Genomic DNA, 23,689 nt, shown 5'->3' on the forward strand with positions numbered 1-23,689 from the left:
TTTTCAACTCTTTTGTAGAGGTTTCAGCTTAGCAAGTCTCTATCATAAGAACCCAGCAGCCCTGTGAGGAGCTTGTTACAGAAGTCCACTGAAATCAGGCTCCAGGAGTCCTAGGAGTGAAGGAGCAATGCTCACATCTTCCTGTTGACAACCCCAGATCCCTTTGCAATTCCAAACTCCTCCCATTTGAACACTCATCTGCCACAGTTTTTGGCCAACAATTAGGTGACAGATTCTCTCTGTCATTCCCCCATTACCAGGGAAAGGGAAAAAGACTTCAATATTGGAAGAAAAAAAATAGGATAGGTTTAATGAAGTAGCAATAAAAATGGTAAACTACAGATATATATAAGTAAATGTCCCTGCCCACGCAGGGACGTTGGAAGTAGATGATTTTTAATCATAGGTTGGAAAAGCCCCTTGGGGTGATGGAGTCCAACCATCATCCCTACTCTGCAAAGTTCTCCCCTAAACCACATCCCCCAACACCACATCCAAAGGACCCTTAAACCCCTCCAGGGCTGGTGACTCCACCACCTCCCTGGGCAGCCTATTCCCCTGTCTCACCACTCTTTCTCTGAACATTTTTTTCCTCCTTTCCAGTCTAACCCTTCCCTGGTGCAGCTGGAAGCCATTCCCTCTTGTTCTATCCCTGATTCCCTGTGACCAGCACCAACCTCTCCACCATGGCCTTCAGGTGGTTACACAGAGCCAGGAGGTCTCCCCTCAGCCTCCTCTCCCTCAGACCAAACACCCCCAGCTCCTCACTCCTTCTCCATAGGATTTATCCTCCAGCCCCTGCAGAACACACTCCCCAGCACCACAGTATCTGTCTTACACTGAGGTACACAAACTGTACACAACCCCTGTCGTGGGCACAGGGGGACAATCCCCTCCCCACACACACACCGGGATGCCAGGGGCTCCCTCATCAGGCCCATCTCCTCAGCCGCCATCACCCCCGACCACCACCCGCCCACAATGGACTCACCGGCAGGTGGGGACAGCCTGCAACACCCAAACCGAACCTTCCTGGGAGGGCAGGAGACACAGCAACCTGTCCCCGTGTGTAGAGCCGGAGCGGCAGCCGCACGGAACCGGCATCGGGCCGGGTCGGACCCCAGCAGAGGGCCCTCTCGGCAGCCATTTCGTGTGGGGCCCATCCCCTCACCACACAGGTGCAAGCTCATGGCGGGCGGGGTTTATAGCCTGGTGCCCTATAACCGGGCCCTTCTCTCTGCACACCCGCGATTAATTGGGGTCGGGTTTGGTCTCCCACCGTCACACATTTCAGCTCCTTACCCTCCTTTTCTGGTCCTTCAACACCTCATCTCATTAGGGTTTGATTCTAATTAATGCCATTTAGCTCTCCCGCCCTCTTCAGTTCACACGTTTGTCTCTCTGCAGAGGGATCTGTGCCCTGGCACTGAAGGCCCTGGTGACACCCATCCCAAATACAAATAAAGTGCTGAGCTCCACATCTCATCACGGAATCACAGAAAGAATCCCAGAAAGTGAGATGTTAGAAGGGACCTGGAGAGATGATGGAGTCCAACCCCCTGCCAGAGCAGGGTCACCTCCAGCAGTCACACAGAACACATCCAGCTGGGATTTGGATGTCTCCAGGGAAGGAGACTCCACAACCTCCCTGGGCAGCCTCTGCTCTGCTCTCTCACCCTCACAGGGAAAAAATTCTTCCTCATATTTCTAAGGAACTGCCTGTGCTCCAGCTTGCACCCACTGCCCCTTGTCCTGTCACTGGACATCACTGGGAAGGAAGATCCTGGCTCCCTGCTCCTGGCACTCACCCTTTCCATATTTATAAACATCCCTGAGCTCACCCCTCACTCTCCTCTCCTCCAAGCTGCAGAGCCCCTCAGCTCCCTCAGCCTTTCCTCCCCAGGACATGTTCCACTCCCTTCAGCATCTTGGAGGCTCTGCTCTGGACTCTCCCAAGCACTTCCCTGTCCTTCTGGAACTGAGAAATTTCAAAGAACAGAGAAAAGTCGTGAACACCAGACCCCTGTTTTACCACTAAAGCTGTGCTTCCAGCGAGGCAGTGTAGGGATGGCTGTCTCTGATACATGACATTCACAGCAGAGGTCTTCCTTCACATGGTGTAACTCCCAGATAAATAATGAGGTGGGATTCTCTTTTCCTTTAAGCACCTAGAGCACGTGATTTAAAGGAAGATCATTATAACATGCCCCTCATATACTGAAAACTGTCAAGTGAGAGTGCTTTCTGAACTCTAAAACGTGTAATCTACTTCCCAAGTTCCAAAATCCATTTGTGATTTTTCAGTGACTTGTGCTTTTTTTTTAAAACATTTGGATTTAACATCAGAAAGCTGCTCTATCTCCATCAGTGTAGAAGGAAAACAAAAGAAGCATCAAAATGCTTCAATTTGCTCCTTCAGAGCAATAATGCAAGCAGTACTGCTATGCACTAATAAGGTGGTTCTATTTTTGATAGCATATTAGACACTGAAAATAACAATCAGCAGAATCAAAAAGTTACTCACCCCACCAATTGCTTTCTCTGAACACGTAACAGGAAAAGATGCAGCCCTTTGGACAACCAAACCCATACACCAGTCAAAGTTAGTCCACTAAAACCAGTAAAGCCAATGACTTTTTCTAAAGTTATATATGATTTAAAAAAAAAAATTATGAAAGAGACTCAACTGAAGCAATGGCTCAACTTCTCTTTGTCCTACTAGGGCAGAATATACAGTGAGCAGAAAGGGACATCACTGGGACAAACTCAGGGAGGCTCCGAGTGCAGGGTTTTGGATCTGCTCTCTTTTGAAATCCTCTCTCCTGTCACTCTTGACACATCAAACCTCACAATGCCTCTGCCACCACTTGTTCTGCACCCCAGTGAAGGTACCTTTGCAATCTTATGACTGGACATTTGCAAACATGTGACTGAACAGGAAGCTGCAGCCTTACTTGCAGTGTGTCTTTTACTGAAAAATACATTTTATTCATCATAACATTCAAAAAAACACCCCCAAAACAAAACAAACAACAAACAAAACAACAAACAAACCACCCAAACCCCAACGTAATAACAAATGCTAACTCATTCAGCTACAAACTTTGGTATAGGGGTTTCAGAGTCCATCCTGGCGTGGTGGTACCGAAGCCTTCCCCGTGCAGCTCTCAGCATGGCTCTGCTCTCCTCTCCTCCCCTCCCAGACTCAGGACATCTTGCAGCAGGAGCACTTCAGGCCTTGCCTACACACTTGCCACGGCATCATCCACATTGAGAGCAGCTCAAAGAGTCCATTTTTCTCCAGTTATGCATCTTTTTTTTGTTTCTATTCCCCCCCTCCCCAGGCAACAATCATCAGCACGTTGTGTTCACAGCATTTTCCCCTTTGCCTCATAGCCCACCTCTCTCATCAGACACACCACCCACATCCTCTTAACAATCATTACCTTCACTTCACATTTGCACCTTTAAATATCTTTACACTGATAACCCACCCCCTGAAAAAAGGGAGGGAAAAGGAAAAATAATAAAAAGAAGAAACAATAAAACAAAACAGAAAATAGGGAAAGAAACACAAGCATTTTTTTGAAGTATGTGTTCTCAGGGAGCCACAAGCTGATGCTAGTTTAGAAGTATAAGGAATGACACTTTGGCCATCAGCACTAAAGAGTAAAAGCTTTGGATGCAGACAAGGGGGGGAGGAAATCCACACAACCCATAAATACATATGAAACCATTCATCAAACGATTCTCCAAGGAATAAATTTAACTGCTTGAAACCAACCCTGCTGTAAAAGAGCAGAACAACATTTGTGCATCACTCCAGCCCCAATTATACCTGGATTCTGACCCAAAATGCAGAGAAGTGGCTGGCCCCTGGTGGCAGGGCTGGGAGAGAGAACTGGAGTGGTGCACAGGGTTTTGCCCTGCTTGGCACAGAGGGTGAATTTCAGCTGTAATGTACCATGACTGCACCATGAAACACATAATACTAGCAGCTTGTGAACCCTGACGTGGAGGGCTTGACTTGAATCCAAGATATGTGGTTACACATCACCCATCAGCTGGAGAAACTCACCACTGGGTATACCTGGAGGAGCACCATATGACTGGATATTTTTTTCTGGCATTCATGAGATGATCTGCTGGGTCCAGCTAGAATCTCAAGCCCAGAGCTCTGTTTCTTCATGTATAAAGAACCCAGGACTCGGTCCTGCAAGGCACTCAGCACTCTGGGTCAAGCTCAGCAAAGCATGGTGTTGATTGTGGGGGAAAAAAAAAAAAAAAAAAAAGATCCCACTTCCACTGAAGTTCAAAGGGATCTGCTTAAGAATTTGAGGCTAGAGATGCACATGAAGGCTTTGCTGGACTGGGTCTGCAAAGCAACAAAACTCCTTGTAAAACACAGAGCATCCTTAGTGCTACACAAAATGAAGCAAACACTGTTTGACATTAGGATTGACACATTCCACTCAAGAATCTCCCCTGAGAAATAAATAGCTGTTGGCATCACCTCATTTCATTGCTTTTGTCTCCACAGGCAATTAAAAAAAAAAAAAAGCAACCCTGCAAAGTTTTGCTCCAACAAATACATGCTGAAACCCTGGGCACTTTGTTTTCTATGCGTTATTTTTTCCTTTCAAGTACACTGTAAACCCTGAGTTTGTATGTGCTAACTAACCATATTATAGGGCTAGAATCCTATTTTTTCTTTGGATTTCCACAGTGAGGATGATAACTGGGAAGATGTATCTTAAATCACTCACTATGTGGACACTTGCAACACATTTCATCCTGAGGGTAATTTCAAATTGTGCTTGTAAACAAATAAATTGCATTGAAATACAGCCTCAGGTGTATTGCTAAAGGCAGCTGTAGCTGAATTTGCTTCAGAGTTACTTATGGAAATGAAAACCTTTTTTTAAGAATGGGAAAGCCTGAAAAACCCTCAGCAGTAGGGAATCTTGAGAACAGGCACAGGAAAATCCTGCCTGTGGGTAAATGCTTTGGTTTTGTATTTAGACTTCCATAGGTTTCCATTCATATTTTGGATTTTCAACCTCTTACCCTCAGAAAGCCTTAACCTCAATAACTTAGGCTTGATCTTACATTTATTGACTTCTGAAAGCACTGCACTGAACTGAGAATTTGGGCAGGGAGCACTGTTGTAGTTTGGTTTCACTGCCATTTGTAACAGTTCTTTTTTTTAGAGACAAATTGGTTGCTGGCAACTAAATTACCAGTTTAAGCAAAGTTTGACACATGGACATAGATGTCACTACATTTTAAGTAATTGTATTTTATATTTTCCTGTTCAAAGGAGAAATATTTTCTTAGCCAATAGAGATAGCACGGATGTAGCCTTCAGATAAATCTGTCAAACACTGCTACAGAAATGACTGCTTATTAGTTGGGTTGTAACATTAAAAATCTCCTCTCTAGGGGCAATCACTAGGATTGTGTTTTCAGCAACGTTGCAATTTAAGAAAGAAAAGACTGCAGGCTTAAAGAAAAAGAAATGCTGTCCTCTCCTTTAGAACTGGGGTCTAAAACATCACACCCAGTTTCTGGCTTTCCCCTGCTTAAAGGCTGTGGTAATTAAGGCAATTTGTGACACGTAAGTGCAGAGGAGCAAACGAAAAATGAAAACAATCAAATATGTTCCCTGAAATTTCCATGACCTGTTTCCAACTGTGATGAAAACCAAACACTGAAGATAATTTAAGTAGGACAGGTCTGTCTGCTGTTCCAAGTGTGTGAGTACAGAGTACAAAGCAGACACCTGACCACAAGCTGTGACCAAACCACCTGGGGAGGGCCCTGATGCACTGCAAGGGGAGAGACCTGAGGGCTTGCTTGCTTTTCAAGAGTTGCAGGGCTGCACTGGACCATCACAACACATCCCAGGGAACTGGATGAAGTTGCTCCACACTGAAACTCGGCTGCATTTACACCTCTAGTGGCACTACTACTGCCAGCCCCCAGTACAGAGCCAAAGCCCAAAGCCTGCACGCTGGCTGCAACACAAAAACAACTTTGCAGAAAAGAGGGCAGTAATTTAGTGTTTCTGGCATGATTAAATGTATGCAAACTCCAAAACTGTGGGGGGGAGGCAGTGTTTAGGAGAAAACAAGAAGCTTACACACATGTTTTGTATGATGAAGAAAAAAAAAAAAAAAGAAAAAAGAAAAAAAAAAAAGAGAAAACTGTAGAAGCAGTTTTTAGGATTTATCTTTAGAGTTACCAAGTGTATTTCAGATTAAAGGAGTGTGACTCTTCTTCTTTATCCCTGAAAAAAATAAACAAACATAAAAGCATCATTAATAGAAAGTAGATTCTTAGAGAGTTGCCACAAACAACTCAGAGAGCAATCTTTACTCCTGCAGGGAAGTGCATAGTACCTGCTTCACACTCACACTACTACTCCTACTGATTTCCCAAGCTACTGCAAATAACCACAGCAGCACCTGCCTTTTAAAACCAAATCAGAGATGTGGCAGCCTTATTTCTGAGCAGAGCTGATCCTCTGTGCCTGAGGTGTGAAATGTGTGCAGCCTTATGACCCCACAGGTCTCTGCAAACTGGTCCTGGGGAACCCTCCACACACACAGGTAGACAGAGAGCAAAGAGATTCAAGCCATCCACCCACTTCAGTTAAAAACCTGAGCACTTTACTTGAGGCTTCACATCCAGTGTGGCCACATAAGCAAAAGTGAAACAGCCTCTCATCAGTGTGCTCCAAGATCTGTACATTTAATACTTCACTACTGGCCCAGGAAAGCATCAGGGAGAAGAGGAGAAATTAAGCTCACACTCAGCTTCCATTGGCATCAAGATTAAGCACTATTCAGAGTGTCCTCAATGGCTATGGATCTGAACACAACCATTTGTAGACTGACTTACTAGATCAAATCCTGAAGCCCTTCTAGTTTTTGGAATATTCCTGTATTTCCCACTAACACTGGGTGGATGCTTTCCTGAATTCTCAGTAAAGGCATCAGCTTAAATAAAACCTACACACCACAAAGCTCACTGCAAGTTGACTTTTTGAGTTAACAATGTAGAACATACATTGTGCTGAAAAGAGCACAGCTAAGAGTTTAAAAATACCAGTTCGTGAGTTTTAAAAAAATCATTTATATCTTCTGTCCACAAAAAAATTACTTTTTAAAGGCAGGCATGGGTTGTCTGATGGGAGGTAGGAAGAAACAAGACCAATAAGCATACTTGCATACTTTGGTGACAGAACTGCTCACATTTGATACAGCCTGCTGTCACCACAAAAAAATCCATGTCCCAATCCTCCTGCACCTACAAAGTGGCTGCAGTTTAGGCACGTGTTTGAACAGAGCAGATGTGTAGGTTCAGGTGCAAGTTTGCTAGAACTCAAAATTAGCATAATTTTTTTTTGTCTGCTGGAAGAAGTGCAGCACACAAGAACTATGTTGCTAAAAGCTCCCCAACTACTGTGACTGAAGACAGAGGAGGGAGAGAAGTTATTCCATACCTGTCAGAAGCATGTACATATTCCCTAATCTTTGCTGCACACCAAAAACTTTAGAATTGTTCAGAAATGGTGTCTTGGATTTTGCCAGAACCCCAGCTGATAGGAACCATTTTATCCCATTGATCATGTGGAAAAGAGCCCCAGGCACAGGAAGAAGTGCTGGAAAAGCAGCAGTGTGTGGAGGCTTGGGGACCAAGAGCAGCTGGGGCACCACACCACCAGCAAAGCTCCCAGGCAGCTCTGCCATGATGATCCCCACAAGGTGACAGAGACCAAGATGGAGCAGTCACTGGCACAGGGACACAGCTCCTGAACAAAGATGTGGAAAAAATGGAGTAAGGAAAGAAGGAGAAGATCATGTGTGCTGCAGACAGAAATACAGGAGTGGAAAGAAAGAGCAGTCACTCAGCTTCTTGTCAATAGTGAAAATAAGGGATCTGAGAGGACATTGCTTCATTCAAACCCCACACTTAGGTGATGAAATCTGGCTGGTTTAAAATCAGTTTTAGGATCTGCACACCACTGCTGTAATTAAAAAAACCAAACCCTGATATGATATGAAAGCAATTGAAATGAAAATATGATTGATGGCTCACCCTCTGATTCCTATCACCTTGCTCTCCTCTTCTTAGAGAAAAAGCATTATACCAAGCAAAGAAATGCATTTCATTAGGAAGAGAAAAACAAGAGATACAGGAAAAAAAGAAGCAAAAAAGTAGGTAATAAGAGAAGAAGATAAAAAATTATCCAATGGCACATGGAAGTTATGTAGGTGAATGAAAACGCTGAGCAGGTGCAAGGCCAGAACAGAAAAATGGAGGAGAAGGTGGCTGGAGATGAGATTCCCCTCTGGCACATACCTGATTTTCCACTGAGAGCTATGTGAATAACCAGAGCCTGATGACAACCTAAGCACATCTTGCAGCATGAAGCTAAAATTATTTTACTGACTTTCAGAACAGGTAAAGAAGTAACATCCATTACAGCCCAGCAGAGCCGAGATGCCCAGCTGTGTCACACAACGTGACAGCATGGACTGTGGCACCAGCAGTGCAACAGATAAAACACATAAAAGCACTTCTGGATGACCTTCTGTAGTAAGCATGCAACAATCTGCACCACTGATCTTCTGGGGCAGCTTTCTCACCTGCCTGGCAATGGCAGAGCTCCCACATAATGCCAAAACCAGAGCATCCATGCAGTTATTAATGTCAGCATTCAGGGCAATTTGCTGAGGGCATCATCATCCCTGGCAGGGATGCAGCAGGACTGCATGGCATGGCAGGATAACCCCTGGGAAACAAGGGGAAATCACACCAGGAAACAGCAAGGGCTTCAGTTTTAAAGGCTGAACAAATAATGAGAAGTGACAGCTTTTCATCTAAATAGTGGCTGTAAGATAGAAATATCCACCTCCAAAACAGTGGTTGTCTAAACTGAAATCCCACAAATAACTCATTCCTTGTGTTAGTGGTCTAAATCTGCCCTACAGACCAAATGGAAAAGTCAAATAGTTTTTGCTATTTCATCCATTTCATCTGCTCTGTCAAGACTTTACTGACAAGATTGACTCGGGTAGCATGGCAGAGCTCAACTTAAATTGGTAGTTTGCTTGTCCTGAGTCACCTCATAAGGGGCAATGCAAAAAACCTTAAATCTATATCTAGGATGAAAAGATGGTATTTCAGAGATAAAATATGTACAAGCAGATAAGAAGTAAACATATAGAGCATTTCAGTAAGGCTTCATTCAACAAATAATCTACTGTATCCCAGTAGATGGCACAAATAAAAAGAACTATGAATGCAAAAAAGAAAAGAGAACCCAAACACCAGCAGAAAAAATTTACCTTCAAGCACACACCTGAACATAACTCAGTGCCACTGGTGACCAACTCAAACCTCCAGCTGTCACCACTGTTCTCTTTGCCTCTTGAGATGCACCAAGAACAAAGCCCATGAGATTTCAGTAAACCATCAGAGACTTAATAGCTCTGTGAAAGATAAAGATGAGCCGAGGCAAAAGCAGGAATGACACCCACACTGAAGACTCTTTCTTAATATTTCAAGTGTTTTAAGAAATAATGTCACTGTTGCTTGGTTATTTTGTGCCAGGCATCCTGTGCCCTTGTTTCCATGCCTGCCATACACCCAGCTCCTCCCTGCTCTAGACTCAACCTTCCCACAGATGCCTCCCTGAATCTGGCCCTGGATTACAGTGCTAGGTAACTGGGCACTGGTGGGACTGTGGTGGGCCAGGCTCAGAGCAATTGTGTGAAATCATGGTGCCCACAAGCTCTGCTGTGCAGTGCAGGCAGCTGGGGACACCCCTGCCCCTCTCAGCAGCCCCGTGGCACTGGGGGAGCACACCAGGCTCTACCCCATGGATCCTGCTAGGAAGAACTCCACACAGTGAAATCTGCCTTCATCGCACCCCTCTCCTGCTCTTCCTGAGGATGGGGAAAAATAGGGGCTTGGGGCAGAGAGACAGATGCTCATCTCCCCTTGGGAGGAAGAGGTGAGGAGTCAGGAATGCACTGCCAAGGTGTTAGGTGCTTGCCAAGTGGGTCCAGAGGAGGTGCCCAGCCACAATTCCCTCCTCAGGAGCAAGAGGACCCCACTGAGGTCAAAGGGTCCTTAGGAGCAAGAGGCTCCCCCAGCTGCAGGGCTGTGTGACAAGGAACTAAATGTGCTTCTGCTGAGACTGCCTCCAGGCTGGAACAAGGGGGGTACTGACCTGCTCCAAGAGATAACCATAGAATCACAGAATGGGCTGGGTTGGAAGGGACCTCAGAGCTCATCAAGTCCAACCCTTGATCCACTCCCCCCGTGGTTCCCAGCCCATGGCACTGAGTGCCACATCCAGGCTCTTTTGAAATATCTCCAGGGATGGAGAATCCACCCCTTCCCTGGGCAGCCCATTCCAGTGTCTGATCACCCTCTCCCTAAAGAAATTCTTTCTAATGTCCAACCTAAGCCTCCCCTGGCACAACTTGAGACCTCTTGTGCCCTCTTGTCTTGTGTGTAACTTTGCTGTTTCTACCTTACACTTAAGCCCCAAGGCAGGCTTGGCTGCAGCCCTTGGGCCCATCACAAGCCTCAAGAAGCAGCTGCAGCACAGCTCTCATGTGGCAGGTAGCCTGGACAACCCTCAACTCTGCTTGGCGACTGCCAGGCCTAACACTCACCCGGCTCTTCACCGGTGCTCCACCACGAAGCGCATGGTGGTGCCATCGAAGGAAGGCGGCGCCACGATCCGCGGCCCGGTGGCCGGCGCCGTGATGCTGATGACCGGCTTGGTGTCGGCTGTCCCCCGGCCCGGTGGCGGCGGGCCCTTGCCGGTAGCCACGTAGTAGGGGCTCTCGGCGGAAGGTGCCTCTGCCGTCGCCGGGCTGCCGGGCTCGGGCGGGGCGCTGGTGTCACTGCCCGGGTGGGAGAGCGGGCGAGGCAGGGTGCCGGCCGGCAGCATGGCGGCGGCGGGCAGGAGACCGGGGTACAGCATGTAGGTGGCACCGTAGGGCCCGGCGTTGAGGGCCAGGGGCGAGAGGGGCAGGGGCACGGGGGCGACGGCCGGCTGCTGGGGCACCGGCACCTCCACGTACTGCCCGGTTTCGGGGTCGAAGAGGCGCCGCTTGAGGGGCTGCTGCACCGGCGTGTCCACCACGTAGTACTGCCCGGTGCTCACGTCCAGCAGCACCTTGCGCTGCGTCTGGGGGAAGGGCTCGGCCGCCGTCCCCGCCGCGGGCACGGAGGGCGAGAAGCAGAGCAGCGACGGCGGCACGGCCCCGGGCAGGGCGGCGAAAGGCAGCGGCGGGTGGAAGAGGGCGGCGGGCGGACCCTCGGCGGGCGGCGGGGCGGCGGCGGCGGAAGCGGCGGGGGTTTGCTCCTCGGCGGGCGGGGGCCCGGGGCTGCCGGGGCGCTTGGCGGTGCCGAAGGGCTGCAAGCCGCACAGCGCCGGCCCCGACACCGGGCTGGGGCGGACGCCGCCGCCCGCCCCCGACAGCGGGGAGGGCGGGGAGCCGGGCTCCTTCAGCGGCAGGGCCAGGTAGTTCCCGCAGTCCGGGCCGCGCTCCGCATCAGCACCGCCCGCCGGCAGCCGGGGGGAGCGCGGAGCCGCCGGGCCCCGCAGGCCGCCCTCGGGGGGAGGTTTGCTCGGCGCGGGGGCTGCGGTCCCTCCGGTTGCTCCGCGCAGCGTGAGGAGGGCGCGGGAGGCGGCGGGGGGCTCGGTGCGGGGAGGCGGAGGGCCGCGCTGCCGCTGCCGGGACAGGGTCTCGAAGGCGGCCGCCTTGGCCGAGACTTTGTCGGCGGCGTTGCTGGGCAGGCGGCGGGGCAGCCGCTCTCCCGGCCCCTTGCTCGCCGGCTCCTCTGCTTTATCCGGCGGCGGCGGCGGGGGCAGAGCGGCGGCGGGGGGGATCGGCCGGGTCCCGGCGACCCTCTCCTGGCTGGCGATAAGGGAGAGGACGTGGCTGTCGGTGATGGGCAGCGGGTCGCTCTTGCGCTTCCACTCGCGCTTGTTGAAGCTGTACAGCTCCTCCATGCTCCGCACCGCCGCCGTTAGCTTCTCCAGAGCGTTTTGCACCGGTGCCGCTTTGCTCTCCTCCCGCGGGTCCTCCTCCGGCCCCCGGCCCTTCTCGGCGGGCGGCGGCGGGGGCTGGTGCCGCCAGGGCGCGGCGGATTTGGAGACGATCTTCAGCACGGCTGGCTGCCGCGGGTCGCTCTTGTTGGGGGCGATGGTGGCCACCGGCAGCCTCCCCGAGGTGCGGTGCACCAGGACGGTGCCCTCCGGGGGGCAGGCCGGTGCCCGGGCCGCCGCCTTTGCCGCCTCGGTGGGCTTGGTGCCGACCGCCTGGCAGGTGATGACCACCGGGGACAGGGACCTGGGGACGCCGGCGATGACCAGCTGCTGCCGGGGTTTCTGCTCCGGGCCGCCCTGGTCGGAGCCGCCGCTGCCCTTGTCGCTGCTGTTATCCCCCGAGTCGCAGTTGTAGGAACTTTTGATGAGCTTCCGCACGTCCCGCACCTGGTGGAGGGGTCCCTGGGCTCTGTGCTTGCTCTCCCTGACGTCGCGCACCAGGAACTGCGGCACCTTGTCGAGGCCGTCCCCAGCCTTGTGCAGCCTGAGCTGCTGGCCCCGGCCCTCCTCCGGCGTCCGTCCCACAATCTGCGGGGTCAGGAGCTGGGCGATGCTGAAGGCGGCGTCCCGAGGCTGCTGCGGGCTGCCCAGGCTGATCTTGATCTCGGGAGCCTTGGGCTTGGCGTCGGGGGGCGAGGACGAGGCAGCGGCGGCAGCAGAGCACTTCGTCGCTTTCTTGCCGGGTTCCTTCTCCCGGGGGGTGCGTTGGATGGCGGGGACGAATAAGCGGGACATCTTGGTGGATTTGCCGGCGGAGATCTCGCCCAGGTCGGCCCGCCAGTCATGCCTGGGGGACAGTTTAAGTTTTCCGACGGGCGCCCTCTCCTCCTTCCTCTCCGCCTCCCGCTCCTTCCAGGACCTGAAGGCGCTATTCTGGCTGCGGAGGAAAGTGGCCTTGATGGCCTCGGAAGCGCTGCGCTTCACCTCGCACAGCTCCTCCGACAGCGCTCGGTCCAGGTTGCGGTTCCCCTCGCGGGGCGTCGACGCCTTGGAGGCGGGCGACCGGCCACCGCCACCCTCCCCCGCCTCCTCCGCCGTCGCCGGGGTGCTGTCCGAGCCGCCCTCCGAGTGCCGGGAGCTCTGCCGCTGCACTCCCCCCTCCTTCTGCCGCTCCCGGCCGCCGGTGGGCTCTGGCTCCCGGCCGGAGCCCAGCCCGCGGTAGGAGGTGTCGGTGATCTCGCCCCGCTCCATCTTGAACTCGTGCTCCAGCTGCATCTTTTTGGAAATGACGTTTTTGAGGAGGCTGGAGGCGAATCTGGACTTCTTACTGAACCCCCCCCCGCCGCCCTCCGCCGCAGACGGCTCCCCGCCGCCCAGCTCGGGGGGCGGCCCGGCCTCGGGGCCATCGCCGAGGTCTAGTAGGGTCACCACCCGGGAGCCCCCCCGCAGCCGCCGCGGCGCCTCGACGTGAGCGATCTCCCCGTCGAGCTTGCTGACCACGAACTCGAGGGCTCTGGTTTGTGAGCGGCCGGAGCGCAGGAGGCTGGGCTCGGCTCTCGGCCCCAGGCTGCCGCATTTGAGGTCCAGGTAGGTGGACCAGCGGTTGATGCCCAGGGCATTGTCGGGCAGGGAGGCGGAGGAGGCGCGGGAGCCGGGGCGCAGGGTGTCGAAGTAGGGGTAAGCCAGGCTGCGGAAAGCCCTGGCCGTCAGGTTTCGCACTTCTTTGTCGGCATCGTCCAGCTCGCTGACCGCGCTGGAGGCGCCGCTCGACTGCTCCCCCGCCCTGCCGGCCCCGCACCGGGTCTGCAGCCGGGCGGGGACCGCGATGAATTTTTTCGGGTGGTCGCGGACCGCGTCCAGTTTTAAACTCGCATCGCGTTCGGGAGCCGCGGGGACACGGAGGCTCATGTCGCTTTCATGCTTGGCAGCGTAAAAAGTGTTTTGCTTTCCGCGCACGTTGCTAGACTCATTTATAGCCCGGGAAGCGGCTTTGATTGATAGGAGAAGCTGGGCGGCCGGGCTCCCGCCGGGACGGCCGGGCTCCTTGGACCGGCTTTCCCCCGAGCTGTCGCGCTTGTCCCCGCCGGGGGTGTCGTGTTCGGAGGTAAGGCTGACGATCTCGGTGCTGCTGGTGTTGTCGATGCTGTCAGTCTGATTGTTGGGGTCGCTGGTGGTCGTGCTGAGGTAGCAGCTATTCTCCTCCTCTTCCTCCGTCGGCGTGTCCCCGGCGGTCTCGTCGCTCCCGAAGGAGGCGTAGTCCACGAAGGAGTAGATCACGTTGTTGTCCTCGAAGTCCCAGCGGGCGGCCAGCCCGGCATCGAAATCCATGTCGTGATCCACCTCGCTCAGCTGGATCTCCTGCGTGCTGATATAGTGCGCCTCGTCGCGGCCAACGCCGGGGGGGGTGCGCGGGGGGGCTCCGGGGGGGGCCGCTTTGCGCCCCGCGTCCTCGTCCTCCTCGCTTTCGTAGCCGAAGGAGGACGAGGAGGTTTTGCCCTCCGTCGATACCGGCTCGCCCACTGAGGAATTGCCCGCCTTGGCCACAGGCGAAGGGCAGGAGGAGGAGGAGGATTCCGGGCAGGCCCCAGCCTCCGGCGGCTCGCCGCTCCCTGCCGCCTCCCCGGAGTCGGGGCCGGACCGGGCGCCGCATCCCGCCGCAGCTTCCTCGCCCGGGGACGCCGGGCGATCCTCCCCCTCGGGGTCCGAGGATGCCTGTCCCTCCGCCCCGCCCGGCGGCTCGCCGCTAGCCGAGTCGCCGACATCCGCGGTCCCGTCGGCTCCGCTTTCCGCTGCGGGACCGGCCTCTGGCTCCGCACCGCCGGCCGGGGCCAGCTCGGGGGGGGGCTGGCGGCTCTCCTCGGGTCCCGGCGGCGAGCCGCGGATCTCCACGTACTCCGCTGCCTCCTCCTTCTCCCCCTCCTCGATGGCCGCCTCTGGGCTCGGGCCCCGTTCCGTCGCCGCGCCCTCGGGGCCGTCCGTGGGGCCGGCGAGCGGCTGGCCGGGCGCGTCCATGCCGGGGCCGTCGGGGCGCGGCAGTGTCCGGGAGGCGGGCAGGCACGTGCCGACAGGGACGGGGGGGCAACGGGCCGCCCACCCCTGCCCTCCCCTTCCCTTCCCTCTCCTCCTCCTCCCGGAGCGCCGGCTCCCGGCCCGGGGTGGGGGGAGAGCGGGGGTCGGGGCTGCCCGGGCTCCGTTCCCCCCGCACCGCGATCAGCCGCGGGACAGCGGAGAGCCCTTTGGCCACCGGAGAGAGGTGGCTGGTCGCCCTCCGGTGGGTCCCAATACGGGCTCGGGTGGCTCCTGGTTTTGGCATGATGGGCGTCACTTGGCCGGCCCCAAGCGCGGACTATACATAGAGCCGGCGTCACGTAACGGCGGTTCAACAAAATCCTATTTTAAACGCCTGAGTTTGACGGAATAAAGGCGCCTGGACACCCTTCGGAAGGGAAGAGCCACCCCTGCCTGCAAAGATGCGGCTGCTGCTCGGCTTCCCGGCCGGAGAGCCGGCGGCACCGGCCCGGAGAGGCAGCTCCCACGGCACCCAGTGCACCCACGTCACATGCAGCAGTGGCCAAGCTGCTTTTTTCCTTTCTGAAACTACCCCCTGCACGCCGTGTCCCCAGTCTCAGGAGCTGCTCTGCAGAGCAGTGTCCCGCGAATGCCAGCCTGGCCCTGCTCAGAGGGACACAGAGCTACCAGCCAGGGGACACAAGATGCATTGATCCAGGAAAACAACCAGCATCTAAGACCTATAAATACAAGCATTTCTGTGGCACACCTCACCCTCGGTGGCCGAGGGCTTTACTGAACTGTCCCTAAGATGCCACACCAAAAATCACTCTAGAAGGAAAAGGTGAGCTGTAAAACACTGAGGAGGAGAAATGGATGCAAATGAGCAACATGGAGGAGCAGCCCTCAAGCATACGATGCAGATAACAGCTTAAACTTACAGATTAAAACCAAATAAGCACTCACGTGGTTGGGTGAGCAAGCTGGCATTAGGCTGGCAACATCGGACATTAGGTTGTGGAACCCCCAAAACAAGTGCCAGGATCTGGATGCAGTGCCAGGAGGGACATGGTGCATAGCTCTGCCAGGGATGCTGCAGGGATGCAGGGACCAAGAGGTGAGGTGGACACCATCCCAGGCCCCTCCTCAGCACCAGCCACATGAACACAAAGGTTTCCCAGTGCTCCCAGCTCCTCACCCCAACCCACAGCCAGGCTGCTCTGCTGCCATCCTCCCTGTGGGGTTCGAGTGTCACTGGTGCCTCCAGGAAAAGTGGCCTCTCTCCTTTACTGACCCGAGTGGTGGGTTGTGAGGGTCCCTGCAGCAGTGACAGGCTTCATATCCTGTTTCAGGTAAGGATCTCTTTAGAGGAAAACCAAGAGAGGAGGCTCCAGCTTTTAGTACCCTACATCTTTTGTTTTTAGGCTGCAGAGTGACAGCATGAAAACTATTGCCAGAAGCAGCACCAGGTGCTTCTATTGCTTCTATTTTAACGTCAAGACACGTTGTCCAAACTCTGAGGGTTTGGAGCAAGTCAGGTGACACACGGTGAGGCTGTCCCCATGCAGCAGGGACAGCTGGTTCCCATCCCTGCCTCCCGTGTGCTTCTCATGAGAAGCTGGGCACCACCTCTCAGAAGTGCTGTGTCTGCTCTGCCTCAATCTTTCCTTGGACAAAGCTCACGTAGCTCCAGCTCCCCCTGTGCAGGCAAAGACTGGGCAGTCCTCCCCTGAGCCATGCTAAATGGCATCAGCATTCCCAAAACACAACTTCAGGAGCTTTTGTGGCTCCTCCACACTCATTTTAGACCTGTCCCTCTGTCTCAAGCAGCCGTAATAAAAACGTAACTAGAGAAAGACATTTTAGCACATTATTATACAGACATCTTGGTTTTAGTTGTCAGCCAGACCAGCAGATCCTCAAATATAGTCCTTTCCAACCAGATGCAGAGGGATACCATGATTTAAACCCTTATGTTCATTTGGTGAGTGCTCCCAGCAGTAGCATCCCTGCACCAAATGCCTCCTCTCAGACAAGATCTCTACCCCACATTCTCCTTGCCCCCACCCTCTGAGCTGTCAAGCCAAGCTCCAGGGTGTCAGTCTCACACCTTACTCCCATCCCTCCTGTTTGGTTTTCCTGCATTAAGAACATGCAAAGAACATTGCTCCCCAAACCTGCACAATTAAGTGTTGGTGGCTTAAGTTGTTCATGCACTCCTGCCAAGATCACCAGACAAGATTCCTACCAAAACAAGCATCGAAACTTGACTCTTTTATCTATTTCCACACTCCAGTCCCCAGCCATGGTCTAGAGATGTTTCTTTTGCTGTTTTCCTTTGGTGGTATCTTGAACTGAATCTACTCAGTCTTAGAAGACCAGTGGCTGGCTCTCACAGCTGAGGCTGATACCATAATGGTACTTGTACATGTATGTTTATAACATATCTGTGTCTCCACCACAGGGAATTTATACCCCTGATGACAAAAATACATAAATATAAAATCCACACCTGTTCCTCCCCCCTCTCAGCTCTGGCTAGCCCTGTGGAGGCACTCACATCACTATTCCAGTGGCACCAAGGGCTTGCTGCACTGCACAGAGCCACCCACATCCTCATCCCCTTTGACAAAAAGTGCATCTGTAACACCCACCTCTCCTCACTGTATGCACATTAGAGGAGAGGGAAAAACGACAAGTGTTTCCTCCTCTTTTTTTTTTTTTTTATATCAGAAATTTTTGCCATGATGTGCTGCCAGCCCCTTAGAGATGCTTTGTTGCGAGTCTGGCCCAGAGCAAAGTGTAAAATTCCTGAAGGGTTGAGGCTTAATTCCTTCTCCTCAGCCTTTCCTCCCAGCTACCTTAGTGGTGGCTTTTGCAGAGCCCATTTCAGAGGTGCCTAAGAAACCTCAGGCATCACATCCAAAGCTCGGGTGCACAGCTTGGAAACAGGGACTGACTCCTCAGCACTACATCCATGGTGTAGATGATTGCTTTTTTCTTCCAAGGTCTCCTATATCCATTACTGTTACCAAACAAACCCTATAGCAAGCAAAAGTGTTTCCAAGTGCTACCCACTGTACTGAAAGGAAATACAATCCTCACACATGCACTTTGGGATGGAAACTCCCTAACGAACCCAAGTGGAAATCAAATCAGATTTTTGTAGCTCGCACTGAACTGGTGTCTCCTCTGGGGGTGGGCAAGGGTCTGCCTGGCACAGGACTGAGTCTTGAGGAAAAACAGCACCTGGATGGGTCAGTCCCTTCTTACACAGAGAAAACTGAGCCCCTGGGAGAAGCAGTGGATGAAGTGCTTGTCAAATGACCAAAAAAAAAAAAAATACCCCTGTGGCTCTCTCCAGCCCTCGCTAGAAGCAGCTCCTGTTGGATGCCTTACAAGGTCTGCAGAAGATGTATATATTTTTAAAACAGATCCTCCCCCTTGCTACCCATCCTTCTCTTCCAGACCCCAAAATCTCATGCCAAAACAAACAGGCAGGAATGTAATCCCAGCACAAGCTTAGGTTTCTTTGCTACTCCTCAGTTGTGCCACAAATGCAGTCTAAATAGGAGTTCATGTGGGGAGTCTGCTACTCAGACAAAAGAAATACTTGCTGAATTTTCCATGTGTCAGCTTAAATGCTGCCTTTGGTACAAAAGAATCTCCTGGTGGCCAGTGCAGGTAGACAGCAATAGCATACCCAGACTGTGGGAACATGTTGAAAAAAAAGATTTGTAAACACTTTACTGCCTTCACCAACATCCTGACAGGTCCTGCCCAGCCTGTCCTGACACATCTCTGCTTTCCAAGACTTGACAGCTTCCCAAGGCCATCTACCCTGGCACCTGGTTATCCAGTGCCATCAGAAAGATGGTCCTCATGTCCTTCTGACTTCTCCCTGTCCCCACAGCCATCGTTTCTGACACAGGGGGAAAAGAGATGATTCCCATGCTCTGTGCTGAAGCTTTTTGCATATCCAAGGGTGATCAGTTTGCCTCCTTCGCTCTCCATCTCTTCACTCAGCCTACCAGCCCTGATTCACTTCACCTTTACCGGGGGACATCTGCCAGATCCCCCATCACTGCTCTTTGGGCTTTCTTTCACACTTCTGCACGAGCAGTGCCAAGATGTGGCCACAAGATAGAAAGTGGAGCCTCACTGCAGGTGGAAAGAGGGAAGGGATGCCTTGGTGTCATGCTCACAACCCCCTGGGCAACATCTGCATGACCCTGGCCTGCAGCTCAGGACCTGCTGTGAGCCTATATTCCAACCACCCTCCAGTCCCTAGTGAGAACACTGAACACGTGCAACCATGTTGGCTCCCACAAGGTCACTACTAATACAAATGATGCAGTTTGGAACCAGCCTTCAAGCACGATCTGAGCAGTGACTTCTCACCTCAATTTCACCTGCACAGTGCTTCCCTAGCTGGGTAGAAGAAGAGTGCCATGTGCTACCAAAGCCAAGTGCCATTTCTGCTCTCTCCACAAAACCCACTGCCCTGTTCTAGAAGGAATTTAGAGGGGCTCTTCAAGAACAAACCCTCTCAAACTTTCACTGGCTGTGCTTTACCTGCTCCTTATCATTTAAAGGCCTGGAGGTTGCACCTGCCTGCCAGGATTTCTCCAGGAACTGAGGTTACACCCACTGATCTCAACTTTGCTGCTCCTCCCCCTGGGCCTCTCCAGCTCCCTCTTCCCTGGGACTACTTCTCCCAGGCTGCCGGGGCTGCTCCAGCCTTCCACCACGGGCCTGCCTTTGGAAAGGAATTTCCTGCAGTGACCCTGTTCTTTGTACAGTATTATCAGGTAACCTGAGAACTGCAGATGTATCTGATTATTGCAGCTGTGGAGATGATTGCCACAACACTCGAAACCGTGACCTTTCCTTGAGGTGTTATCAGCCAAGAGGGTAGGGGGACAAGGCAGATGATTTATGACCATTCATTAAATTTACATGAAACTGATTATTTATAGAGGTAGAGCTGAGCTGAGAAGTTCAGCCTCAAAACCTGTCTTCTGAATAGTTTGGGGTCTTCTGAAATGGGAAGACAAGGAACCATCTCTTGATGCAATGTTCATGTAGCTGGATTACATTTTAGGATATTGCTATTATATTTTTTATTATATTTCTAAAATATTTTTCTTCTATGTTTTAAATAATTTATTCGTTTGTTACAGAGTATTAGGTTATTTTTTTATTAATAGATTTAATGAGACATTTATTATTTTAATCTATTTTTAAGGAAATCTCTAACTTTAACTCACCAGGGTGAGTTAACATGAAAAGACCAAGTGGTCCCATCGTTTTTCCCTTGCTTAAGAAGCAGGAACACAAGCAGCCAGGCTGGATTTTATGTTGGATAAATCCATCCCTTTACTCCACCAGCTGCTCCACAGAGGGGTTTTGAATTCTGGCAAGACTGTTGATGCAGAAGAGCTCCAACAGAGGGACGTGCACCCAAGCAAGCAGTGAATTGCAGCTCTGGTATTGTGAGACTGTAAGATGAAATCGCCAGGCTTTGGAGGGCAGCCAGCATCGGATTGGGATTAATTTGCTCTCAGTGTTCAATAAATAATGTTTGGGGGGCCAGGTGAAAAGTGATCCCTGTGGGTTATGCACACCCCTCTACAGAGGGCCTATGTTTGGTCACCGAGTTGGGGCAGCAAACGTCTCGGGGCTATTTCTCCCTGGGCTTTAGAGTCCAAGCCAGCTAAAGTGCCTCCCACACTGCCTCCTGATGAAAAGGAGGATCAAGCAGCCCTGGGAGTGAAGCCTCTCCAGGGCTGGAGTTTCTATATATAGGGGAGCTCAATAAACACCATTATGAGCTGCATATGATCCACCTGCCCAGAATTAAGGTCACTTGCATGCTTTTGTGGATGTTTCTCCACTGGCTGGCTTTACTCACAAATTAAAAGAATTACAGGTGAGAATGATGGCTGTATAATGTGGAATTATAAATCCAGCCAGCTCCCAGCCAAGAAAGCTCTGCAGCCAGGACATGAGGCAACTGCTGGGGGAATAAGATGGAGATTTTCAAGCCCAGGTGTAAAATCCATTGTAAAGGTCAGGTTTATAAGGAGAGCATCCCCAAACGCTAATGACATGACAGTTTTATGAGGCTGGAAAATGATAGCTTGGCTGAAGCCAAGTAATACTAGAGCAAGGGATTTATTTCAATTGGGCTACTTCTTTATTTTTCGTTTTATTTTGAAGTTTGTCCTTGATCCTGCCACATCTCACCGAGATGAGAAATCCTGCCTTGTGTAAGTAGGTGCCCACTTTCAGCTGAGGTAAGGAAAGGTTATTTAATATTAAAGTGAGGTGCTGTTCTGTAATCTTAACTTCCAAAAGTTTGCCATAGTTTTCTGAAAACTGAAAAGCTACACATATTTTGATGTCTATATTCTGAAAAAATACAAAAAGCCATAAGTACATCCTGTCTGCTGTGGAGACACTCTGCCCAGATCCTGATGGATTTGCCCACATTCATAGAATCACAGAATCCCAGAAAGTGAGGGCCTGGAAGGGACCTGGAGAGATGATGGAGTCCAACCCCCTGCCAGAGCAGGGTCACCTCCAGCAGTCACACAGAACACATCCAGCTGGGATTTGGATGTCTCCAGGGAAGGAGACTCCACAGCCTCCCTGGGCAGCCCCTGCTCTGCTCTCTCACCCTCACAGGGAAAAAATTCTTCCTCATATTTCTACGGAACCACACATTTGCACACAGCTCCTCAGCAAACAGGGCTTGGATGGCAACGTGCTGGGGTGATGGGCTCCCTGTCCAGCCTAGCTGGATGCCACAGGGTGTTCTGCTTCCCTCAGGGCCACTCTCCTCCTCCAAACAGCCTCTCTCTTGGAGTTGTCAAGTGGCTTCCAATCCCCCCCCTCATGCTGCCACACCATGGTCAGGGAATTGCACACCTGAGAGCATCTTCCAGCTCTGGGTAGGACTGCAGGGTGAGTGAGATCAGAAGGAAAGACTTCCCTCTCCTGTCTGGGAATGGTTTCCAAGCCTCCCTGGGAAATGAGGCTGGGAAACAAAACCAATCCAAAAGCCCTCTGTTTCAGGAAATCAAAACATTACCAACTCTTTCTACTCCTCTTTTCCCAACTTCATCTACCTGCTGAATTTACCCCAAATGACTAAATAGGTCTGGAGGGTTCAGTAAACAAGCAGCCAGCTGGCAATTTGATTTGGCCACACTCTGTAGCTGTTTTCTGTCCTATGAGTACAAGGCCAGACCCCAGGGAAGATTGCTACAGTGACAGGAGGTACAAGTATCCCCCAGAGCAGGGAGATGGATGAGCCAGCTGGAAACAGGCTGGGATGCTTCCTGCAGCTGCACAGACAGAGTTCAGCTGCACTGGGACCTCAGGCCTTCAGCTCTCCTTGTCTGAAGATTTTATGGCCTCATCACCACAACACAGTCCCCCCCACAACAGGTCAAACCCAACAACTTGCTCCTTGTCAGAGAGGAGGTTGGGTTTAGTATTTGTGATAGAGAAAAGATCTAAAAGAAACTCACCAAAGCCCCCTAGAATTCTTTTCACAAAAATCTCTCACCTGTTGCTCTATGTTTTAGAAGAGTGGAAGGCAGAAACTTTATCTGAGTTTTATCCCTTTTACAATTACTTTATGTATTTTCATTCCTGTTTCCTGACCCCAGTAAGAAGAGGCACAAATGGCAGAAAAAACTTCTAGAAAGAGACTTTTCCCCCCCAATTTGAAGGACAGAAAGCAAAACCAAAATCCACAGCCCCCTCTCCAGCCTCCTACATCCAAAACAACCCAATACAAACCAAACAGACAACACACCTTGACAAATCTCTCAGCCTCATTTTTAAGGCTGGAAAGACTCCAGGGGAGACTTCTTCATTTTAATGTCTCTCTGGCCAAATGTTGAGATTTACCAATCTGTAATTCATCCCACTGAGTGCCAGGAATTTGGTTGAGCTGCTCAGACTGGCAGTGCAGGCTCCTTGTATAGCCAGCAAAGGGGAAATTCAACCCACCTATACTGCCAGTTGCTCTGTCATTAGCCCACAGTAATTAGCTGCTTAATTAAAGACAAGTCCTTTTGGTGTAACACACACTTCCCCACCTGGCCATAACTGCCTGGCTTCCCACTGACAGTCAAATGGGGTTTCTGGAGGGACTGCTGCCCTGAGGGAGGTGCGTGGTGTGCCCACTGCTGGCTTTCAGTGAAAGATCTGCCAGCTGGGCAGCTCCATCTAAACTGGGATCAGTGGTCTCACCCAGCCCATCTGGTCAAAGGGAAAGCACATGAAAACCAGGTGGTGTTTTGTGAATGGTGTCAAACCATCCAAGTGGGTCTGTCTGGAAAAAGGTAGTCATATATACAAGCTTAGTGCCTGACACCTAGAACAGCACTGCAATGATATATTTAGCCTGAATGAACTCAAGAGCCCGGGCTCAAATGTGTTCAAGTAGTGCCTGTTCATCTCCCTGCTGGAAAAAAAGGAGTCTGTGAAGGTCTTATTCTGGTACTCCAGCACCCCAAGCCAGGTGGCTCTGTGCACTGAGTCACATCAAGTGAACATGAAGCAGGCAGAGAACACAACATGAAC

General features: G+C 51.8%; 1 protein-coding gene across 6 annotated transcripts in view; it reads right to left on the minus strand.

The window, feature by feature from the left end:
- Positions 1-2,954: 2,954 nt before the first annotated feature.
- The window catches only part of C4H4orf54 (chromosome 4 C4orf54 homolog), a 52,509-nt gene continuing 31,774 nt past the window's right edge, over positions 2,955-23,689 (minus strand). For 3 of the 6 annotated variants that reach the window (XR_011725626.1, XR_011725625.1, XR_011725624.1), the window contains one exon: positions 2,955-6,289. Coding sequence is in view for 1 of the 6 variants with exons in the window: in XM_071742568.1 (XP_071598669.1) it covers positions 10,703-15,091 (4,389 nt within the window). In the remaining 5 variants the exon portion in view is untranslated. Of the gene's footprint in view, positions 6,290-10,694; positions 17,099-23,689 lie in introns of those variants that run through there. The other 3 variants (XR_011725623.1, XR_011725622.1, XM_071742568.1) reach the window with 3 other exon arrangements.

The sequence above is a fragment of the Heliangelus exortis genome, chromosome 4, assembly GCF_036169615.1.
Source record: "Heliangelus exortis chromosome 4, bHelExo1.hap1, whole genome shotgun sequence".
Lineage (NCBI taxonomy): Eukaryota > Metazoa > Chordata > Aves > Apodiformes > Trochilidae > Heliangelus > Heliangelus exortis.